This window comes from Gavialis gangeticus, unplaced genomic scaffold, assembly GCF_001723915.1.
Source record: "Gavialis gangeticus isolate Ggan-Ray unplaced genomic scaffold, GavGan_comp1, whole genome shotgun sequence".
Lineage (NCBI taxonomy): Eukaryota > Metazoa > Chordata > Crocodylia > Gavialidae > Gavialis > Gavialis gangeticus.
Genome location: NW_017729022.1, coordinates 108,436,941 through 108,445,883, shown reverse-complemented (window position 1 = coordinate 108,445,883; position 8,943 = coordinate 108,436,941). Strand labels below are relative to the sequence as shown.

At 49.0% G+C, this 8,943-nt stretch overlaps 1 protein-coding gene across 2 annotated transcripts in view; it reads right to left on the bottom strand.

The window, feature by feature from the left end:
• The window catches only part of LOC109296527 (tetratricopeptide repeat protein 38-like), a 65,532-nt gene that overhangs the window by 47,107 nt on the left and 9,482 nt on the right, over positions 1-8,943 (bottom strand). For both annotated transcript variants that reach the window (XM_019515945.1, XM_019515944.1), the window contains exons 2-3: positions 4,168-4,245; positions 3,815-3,896 (exon numbers count right to left, since the gene is read on the bottom strand). In XM_019515945.1, coding sequence (XP_019371490.1) covers positions 3,815-3,896; positions 4,168-4,245 — 160 coding nt within the window. The remainder of the gene's footprint in view (positions 1-3,814; positions 3,897-4,167; positions 4,246-8,943) is intronic.

Sequence of the window (8,943 nt, the reverse complement as noted above, 5' to 3'; positions counted from 1 at the left end):
CCAGCCAGCTGGCGACCCATTTGACTGTGTGGGTGTCTACGCCACAGCCCCCCAGTTTCTTAATGAGAACGGGGTGAGAGACAGTGTCAAAAGCCTTCCGGAAGTCCAGGAAGACTATGTCCACTGCTACCCCTGCATCTAATGATCAGGTGATCTGATTGTAAAAGGCCACCAGGTTGGTCTGACAGGACCTGCCACTGATGAACCCATGTTGGTTGCCCCTAAGCATGCAGTCCCCTGCTGGCCCCTCTTGGATGTGTGCCAGAATAATTTTCTCAAACAGTTTGCCCAGGATCGCGGTAAGACTAACTGGCCTATAGTTTCCCAGGTCCTCCTTCCTCCCTTTTTTGAAGACGGAAACCACGTTGGCCCTCTTCCAGTCCTCCGGTACCTCTCCAGAGCACCACGAGTGCTCATAAAGCCGTGTCAGGGGACTTGCAATGACCTCAGCCAGGTATACACTTTGTTGAGTGTATACCTTTAAATGCATTTTAAAATGAATTTATTTTACTTAGCCAACCAAACAAGTAAGCCTACAATTCCCAACTTTCATTTCACGGTACTCTCTACCCATCAAAAGATACTCCACCATGCCACAAGAGAATTGCTATTTTTTTTATGTATAAATCTGTCCTTTACATACACTATTATTCATAACTGCTAAAATGTTCATCTTTTAGCAGGAGGGGTTTGCACAGTACTGTATCCTTCTGATGGCCTAATCCAGGGATGTCCAACAGGTAGTCCACTGGCTGCATGCGACTCCTGAGAGGATTACCTGTAGCCCTTAGGCTTCCTGTTCAGGCACCACTCCCCACCATCAGTCTCTAATCCCTAATCACCACCATTCTCTAATCTCTAATCTGATCCCTGATCAAACTGGGATCAGAGGATGGACAAGCAGAGACTGTAAGTTAGGATCCAAGGGGGTTGGGGTGAAAGGGACCTGATGGTGAGGGTCTACTACAGGCCTCCTCACCAGGTGGTAGACGAGGAATTTTCCAGGCAGCTCTCAGAGGCTGTGTGGTTTAGAGACACGGTAGTCATGGGGGGCCTTAACTACCCAGACATATGCTGGGAGGAACAATCAGCTAGATCTAACTGCTCACACAGGTTCTTAACCTGTATTCAGGACCTCCACCTAACACAGGAGGTAAGGAGTCCCACCAGGGGTAATGCCTTGCTTGACTTGGTGTTGGCCACAGGGGACGACCTGGTGGGGGACCTGCAGATTCAAGGCAACTTAGGGGACAGCGATCATCAAATGATAAAATTCACTATCCAGATAAGAGTGGGCACTATACCTAGCAGGACACAGGTGCTAAACTTTAAAAAGGATGACTTTAATAGGCTCAGGGGATTGGTTAGCAGGGTACTAGAAACCAAGAGCCTAGATGCTTTGGGGGTCCAGGAGGGGTGGTCATTCCTCAAGGATACCATTCTTTGGGCTCAGAGTGAGACAATCCCATGGCAGAGGAAAGGGGCCAAAGGGGCCAGGAAGCCCCTTTGGCTAACCAGGGTCATCCAGGATACCTTAAGGACAAAAAAAGTAGCATACAGAAAGTGGAAGCAGAGGGTAGCTAGCAAGGAGGAGTACACTTCCTTGGCCTGCACCTGTAAGGAGTCAGTCAGGAAGGCCAAGGCAGCTCTAGAACTCAGGCTAGCAGCAGGGATTAAGGATAATAAAAAAATCCTTCTTTAGGTATGTTGGGAGCAAAAAGAGGGTGCAGGGTAGCATAGGACCCCCTACAGGGCAGACAGGGGAACTTAGTGATGGATAGCAAGGACAAGGCAGAGTTCTTCAATGAGTTTTTTGCCTCTGTCTTCTTAAATAGGAATCTAGATGAACACTCAGTATGTATCACGGACATCAACAAGGGGAACATCAGCCGACAAACAGTCAGCGCTAACACGGTAAAAGGACACTTGGAGGGACTGGATGTGTTCAAATCACCAAGACCAGAGGGACTCCACCCATGGGTAATGAAGGAATTAGCAAGTGTCATAGCTGAACCACTAGCAACGATATATGAGCACTCATGGTGCTCGGGTCAGGTCCCAGAGGATTGGAAGAGGGCCAATGTCATCCCAATCTTTAAGGAGAGGAAGGAGGATCCAGGGAACTATAGACTGGTCAGCCTTACCTCTATCCCAGGGAAAATCCTTGAAAAAATTATCAAGGAAAACATCTGTGGGAGCTATTGTGATGCAGAGGGGTAACCACATGGGTTTATAGCAGGCAGGTCCTGGCTAATTAACTTAGTTTTGCCTACAGTAAAATGGGTAGCAAACTGGCTCAGGGGTCGCACTCAGAGGGTGGTGGTGGATGGGTCAGTGTCAGCCTGGAGAGATGTGTGCAGCGGAGCCTCTCAGGGCTCAGTTCTGGGGCCGGTGCAGTTCAACATCTTCATCAGTGACCTGGATGAGGGGGTGGGAAGCACCCTGTCCAAATCTGCAGATGACACAAAAATATGGGGCGAAGCTAACACCGTGGAGAGAAGGAACCAGATCCAGGCTGACCTTGACAGGATGGGGAAGTGGGAAGACAGCAACAGGATGCAATTCAATAAGGACAAGTGCAAGGTGCTACATCTCGGGAGAAAAAACTGCTATCATAACTATAGGCTGTGACGGGGGGACCTTCTCAGTACCACTGAGGCAGAAAGAGATCTTGGAGTCACTGTTGACTCCAGGATGACCATGAGTCATCAATGTGATGAAGTAGCTGGCAGAGCAAATTGCACCTTGTCGTGCATTCGTAGGTGCTTCACAAACAGGTCCAGGGAGGTGATTCTTCCTCTACGCGGCACTGGCCAGGCCACAGCTGGAGTACTGTGTCCAGTTCTGGATGCCGCAGTTCAAGCGGGATGTGGACAACCTGGAGAGGGTCCAAAGAAGAGCCACTCCTCTGATTGGAGGCCTGCAGGGAACACCCTACCAGGAAAGGCTAAGGGACCTTAACCTCTTCAGCTTCTCCTAGAGAATGCTGAGAGAAGACCTTGTGGCAGCATACAAATTCACAAGGGGTGAGCAACACGAAGTAGGCAATGAGCTGTTTACCAGGGCACCCCCTGGAACAACAAGGAACAATGGCCATAAGCTACTGGAGAGTAGGTTTAGACTAGATATTAGAAAAAAGTTCTTCACGGTCAGGGTTGCCAGAATCTGGAATGGGTTTTCAAGGGAGGTGGTGTTCGCCCCATCCTTGGGGGTCTTCAAGAGGAAACTGGACAGGCACCTGGCTGGGTTCACATGATCCCAGGTTTGGTGACCCTTTTCTTGCCTGCCAGGGGCAGGGGCTCGGACTAGACGGCCCACTGAGGTCCCTTCCGACCCTAGAATTTATGAATCTCTAACTGTTACCGCTTCCTGCCCTTATTCCTGGATGTAGGACATCGTGGCACAGCCTGCAGGGCCAAGGGGTCTGCAGCCAGAAGTCTTGGAGAGACTTAGGGATACTGCACAGTGTGGAGGTGGCTGCCATGCACCAGAAGGGTCTCATTTAACATGACATGATGAGATGTGACAAGTTCTCTTTCTGCGTACCACAAATTAATGATTTTTCTTTTTCCTTGTTACATTCTATTATCTTTTTTTATTGACCTATTTACTATTTCTCCTGTTTGCTACTGAAAAGAGAAGTAAAACACAGACAAAAGATACTATAAAGAAGAAAATATGCTAGAGAAGGCAAAAAGGATGTCCAAAACCAAAAATCTTATTCTACTCCAACAGATCCCCTGAGAAATAAGCAGATGAAACCATGACACTACATGTCCAGCAACAATACAAACAATCAAATGGTTATACTTACTAAAATTTGGATCTGCTGCTTTTAACTTGGTGAGACATCCCTCAATGCCTCCCAGGCTCATATCATTGGTCCATGTTGCATACTGCAACAGAAAAAGACACCGACTAGGCACAAGTGGAACTGAGTTTCTTTCATTGCCCTAGCTGAAACTCAAGTCATATAAAGGTTAAAAAAGAAGACTGAATAGATATTAGATTCAGAAAGAACATTAAATCAGTAATCCTATAGGTTGGACACTCTGCTTTTTGGAACTATGGTTTTATCGTGACTGTTCTTTCAGGCTGGAATTTGGAAATCAACTGAAACAACACAATCCTCTGAACAGCCACTTAACCCAAACACTTCTGTCATACCTGAGTCAGTATGGCATCAAACATCTTGCAGGCCTCATTACTAGTTGTGGACAGAGCAAGTCCAGCATCCTTCCAGGCCTGAAAAAACACGAAAATGTGAAACTGTTTACTCATCATACACTGATCTCTTAGATCAGTTATTTGTTGAGACATAGGAATTGAAGTAAAAAGGTTTCCAGCAATGTCTTCCACCTGACAAAAAAAAAAAAAAGCCTGACAGGACAGTTTGAATATCCACATACCCCTTTTACTCAAGTAAAATTATGCCTGCAAACACGCCTCTGAAAGGGGGTAGTGAGGGAGGAATAATAATGATGGAAAAAAGGGTAAAATAAATTGTACAGTAGGGTGTCCTCTGTGGTCTTGTAACTCTAGGTTAGTTTCCCAGGTAGGGAAATATATACCATTGGTGGTATGTGGCAAATGCCCAGAAAGTATACAGAGAAAAGAATGGGAAAGAAGAAAAAAGAAAAGCAAAAGTAAGAAATGAAAAACACTCTTATTCATAGTGTGGTTGTAGTGACATAGAGAGTATTGGGACCTTGTTACACATTACATCAGGGGCGGGCAATTATTTTGGGTGGAGGGTGCTTACCCAGTTTAGGCAGGCCCTCCAGGGCTGCAGATAGCCCAGCCCCTTGACAGGTGCCCCGCCCCCTGGTCACCATCTTGGGACCAATGTCCCAGGGCCAGCACTGGTGGGGCCCAAAGCAGAGCGCAGGCTGGCAGCGATCTGTGGACCTGGGTTAGGCTGCACAAGCAGGAAGAGGGGGAGCTGACCTGGCTCCACAGATCCCCTGCCAGCTGGGACCCCGCACTCCTGCCATCCTGCTCTGGGCCGCACTGGCCCCAGGACACTGGTGCGGGCCCCGTCCTCCCGCTGGCTCCCCGCCCACTCACACCCAGTACACCCCAGCTCTGCAGTACAAGTGGGGGGCAGCACACAGCCCTAATCCCCTGCTTGCTGGCAAGGAAGAAGCTGGTGCTGAGTGCGGGGAAGTGGGACCTTGCCCAGCCCATGGCCAGCACTCCCTGCTGCAGGTGCTTACAGCCTGTGTGGGGATGTCTGGAGCAGGCACAGGCAGCCCCAGGTGGGCTGCAAGTGGCTACAGCGGAAGGCGCTGGCCACAGGTCGAGCAAGGGGCCGCTTTTCCCCACGCTCAGCACCAGCTCGTAACCCACGCCAGAGCTTGCATGCTGAGCAGCCCACAAGCAGCAATGGCAAACACCACCTAGCGCGGCAAGCGGGGGGCTGCAGGTGCTGTCACCACGCACAGCCCCGACAGGCTAGCCTGGAGCCCAGGCTGGCAGCGGGGCTGGGTTACAAGGTGGTGCTGAGCGCGGGGGGGGAAAGCAGCCCCTCCCTGCCACATGGCCGGCACCCCACACTGCAGCCACTCGCAGTCCGCCTGGGGCTGCCTGTGCCTGCTCTGGATAGCCCCATGCGGGCTGTGGGCAGCTGCAGCAGGGAGCGCCAACCATGGGGCAGGCGAGGGGCCACTTTCCTCCACACTGGGAAGGAGCAGGGAAGGAGCTCAGGGAAAAGCTGAGTGCTGGGGGGAAAAGCAGCTCCTCTCCTGCCCCGTGGCTGGTGCTCCCTGCTGCAGGTGCTCACAGCCCACATGGGGCTGTCCGCAGCAGGCACAGGCAGCCCCAGGTGGGCTGTGAGCAGCTACAGAGCATGGCTGCTGGATGGGGGGGCAGAGCCGGGCAGGCCCTGCTGTTGCCAGAGCCTGCCAGGCTTCCCCTGGGTCCTACTGCCCTTGGTTCCTGTCATTTTTTTTTTTTTTTTTTTTACAGGAACCAAGGGCAGACAAATATTAATTTTCTATATTTTTAGGGGCCCTGCAGACCAGATAGAATGGCCTCGCAGGCCGGATCTGGTCCTCAGGCCGTATTTTGCCCACCCTTGTATTACACTGTGCATGGCACAAATGTTTGTGGGTGCTAGTTCTATCTCAAATTTGAAGCAATCACACCTTCAAGCAAATTTGAAGCAATCGCACCAGCAGCAGGGCCTGGAGGACTGAAAGGTAGAATCTCCACCCCCAACCTCCAGCCCCATTCTGGACTTCCCCCCAGCCCCTTGTGGTTCTCCCAGTTCCCCCCAAACCCTCTGGGCTACCCAGAGGGCTGCAGCAATTCAGCAGTGGTCAGGCAATCAGGTTACCCCTTCCCTGCCTGCACCCCCCCAGTAGCCACAATTAAGGGGTGGGGACAGGGGGAGGGTGAAGGGGCAGTGAGCGGGGATCTGGGGTGCTGGGGAGGGCAGTGGGCCTGGTCCAGGCCAATGCAGGAGAGGAGGCCGGTGGGGTGGTTACACTAAGGTGTAACCTAGAATGTCTACCCCTTAGTATAACAAGCTGCATACAAGGATCAGAGATAATCCTACCACTGAGTGGCCTAATTTTGAGCCACATAATGAGTGCTTATAACCACCTTCGGGTTTTAATGTGTGGACAACCCAGAGGTTAAGAGCGCCAGGAGCCACCCAAAATTACCATGCAACAAGGTCCTTTCTATTTTATTGTCTGTAACCCAGAATCATAGGGTACACAGAAGCATAATAAACTTACAAGTACATGACCCAAAAAAGTTTGAGTGCCAGTGCTATCTAACCATTCACTCTTTAAACCTCAATTATTAGCTAGCCTCATCTATTTCAGAGTGCCCTTCTGAAAACTACAGGGCACCAAAATTCTGCACTTCACTATTTAGAGAAGCAGTTCCACCATTTGCCAAAACAGGTTTCCCTCAATTTATGCAGTACATGCGTTCCCGGAGAATGGCGCATAAATTGAATTTGCATAAAGTGAACCCATTTTACAATGCAACAAATAGAGATAGGTTCCCATGGTGGGGAGGGAGGGAGGGAGGGAGGTTGGGACTAGGGAAGGGGTTGAGGGAGGGGTGCTGCTCCCAGGGCTGTGCAAGGCAGCAAAAGAGGGAACAGAGCGGCACTCACCCCAGCCCCTGCTCCAACAGCCTGGGAGTGGCTGGCGCCAGCTGCTGGGCTGCACCATGCTTTGCCTGTCCCTGCTGTGCCTGAGCTCTGCTTGTCTACGCTCACCTCTGCTCCTGGGCTGCACTGTGCCCTGGTGCAGCCCAGGAACAGAGTTGAGTATGGACAAGCGGAACCCAGGCATGGGGTGGTGGGGGGACAGGCGGAGCACTGTGCATCCCAGTGGCTGCATGCAGCTGGCACCCACTGCTCCTGGGGTCGCCACAGCCGAGGTGGGGATGAGTTGGGCCAGGGCCCCTTCCCCTCCCCAAAAAGACTTACCTGCTTGAGCGGAGATGGGGGGGAGTGTCTATGCTGATCACATGAGCAAATTTACCTTGCATATAATGAATTATGGGTCTAAATATGCTCATTGCATAAAAGCGAATTCTTGCATAAATTGAGGGAAACCTATACTTGCCATATCCCTCATTTGAGTGGAGTTGTCAGGAGAGAATATGCAGAAGAACTCACAGGGCCACCAGGTAACACTAAAAGGCAATACAGAAACACCAAAAGAATTCAGCCGTACAAAATTTAGTGACACTATATTACACCCTCATTGGATAAACTGTCCAACAAAAACTGAGGTTTTGCATCTTCCATGGTAATTTATAACCAGGAAATCTAACAGAAAACCTCATTTACTAACTGGATTAGATGATGTAAGCTTTATACAATGGGGTAGTTGGCAAACTTTCATGGTTGTCTTCATGACCATTCCTAAGAGACCCACTACTCTGATAAAAAAAACCAACAATCATTCTGAAAAACACCTAATTTACTATAAAAATGATCTGTACAACTATAATTATTCGCCTTCATGCATAGGCAAATGGTTTTTAATAGCATGCTCTATTTGTCCGACAGGACAGCTACACAAGGGGTTAGAACTTAAGTAGCATGGGAGATCTTAATGTCAGTCCCTAAACTCTCTGGAGTTTACCTTTAAAATCTAAGCAGCATTCTTTTGATGTCACCTTTTCCATAAGTAATCTAAAACTACATTGACCACTTTTCTTTTTGTGTTTCTGTATTGAAGCTTATAAATGCTTTTAAGATCAACCTCCTCAGGGAACAGACTCACATCTAATACATTTTATCCACTGGATAATCCTAGCGATTATTAAAGAGCTACACAAAGGATGACAGTCAAAACCAATTTCCTTCTCTTACATAGATTTTATAGAAAATACATATGAAATAATTGGGTAGCCACCTAATCTCTTCTCCACTAATGGACAATTATTCCTGGTATCTTTTACAGTATTTGTCTAGACTCAGTTTCCAGTTTAAAATACTTTTTAATATGAACTCGACCGTGAACATCTGAAGCACCTAACCAGAGACAACATGTTTTAGAAACCTCAAGAATTTCTTCACAGTGATTCACAGAACCATAGAAAATGAGGGTTGGAAGGGATCTCAGGAGGTCATCTAGTCCAACCCCCTGCTCAGACCAGGACCATCCCCAGCTAGATCATCTCAGGTAAGGCTTTGTCTACCTGGATCTTAAAAACTTCTAAGGATGGAGTTTCCACCACCTCTTTGGGTAGCCTGTTTCAGTGCTTTCCTACCTTCTTTTGTACCAGTGCCACATACAGACAGTTGGAAGTACACACCCAGTTGGAAATCTGTGTACTTCCAACTCTGTTGTAGCTGACCACAACACACAAACAGTTGGAAGTACCTGTATGCATGGGCGGATCCAGGATTTTGAAAAGGAGGGTGCAAATGGTGGGGAACATCCTCACATAGAACAGAACAGACATCCT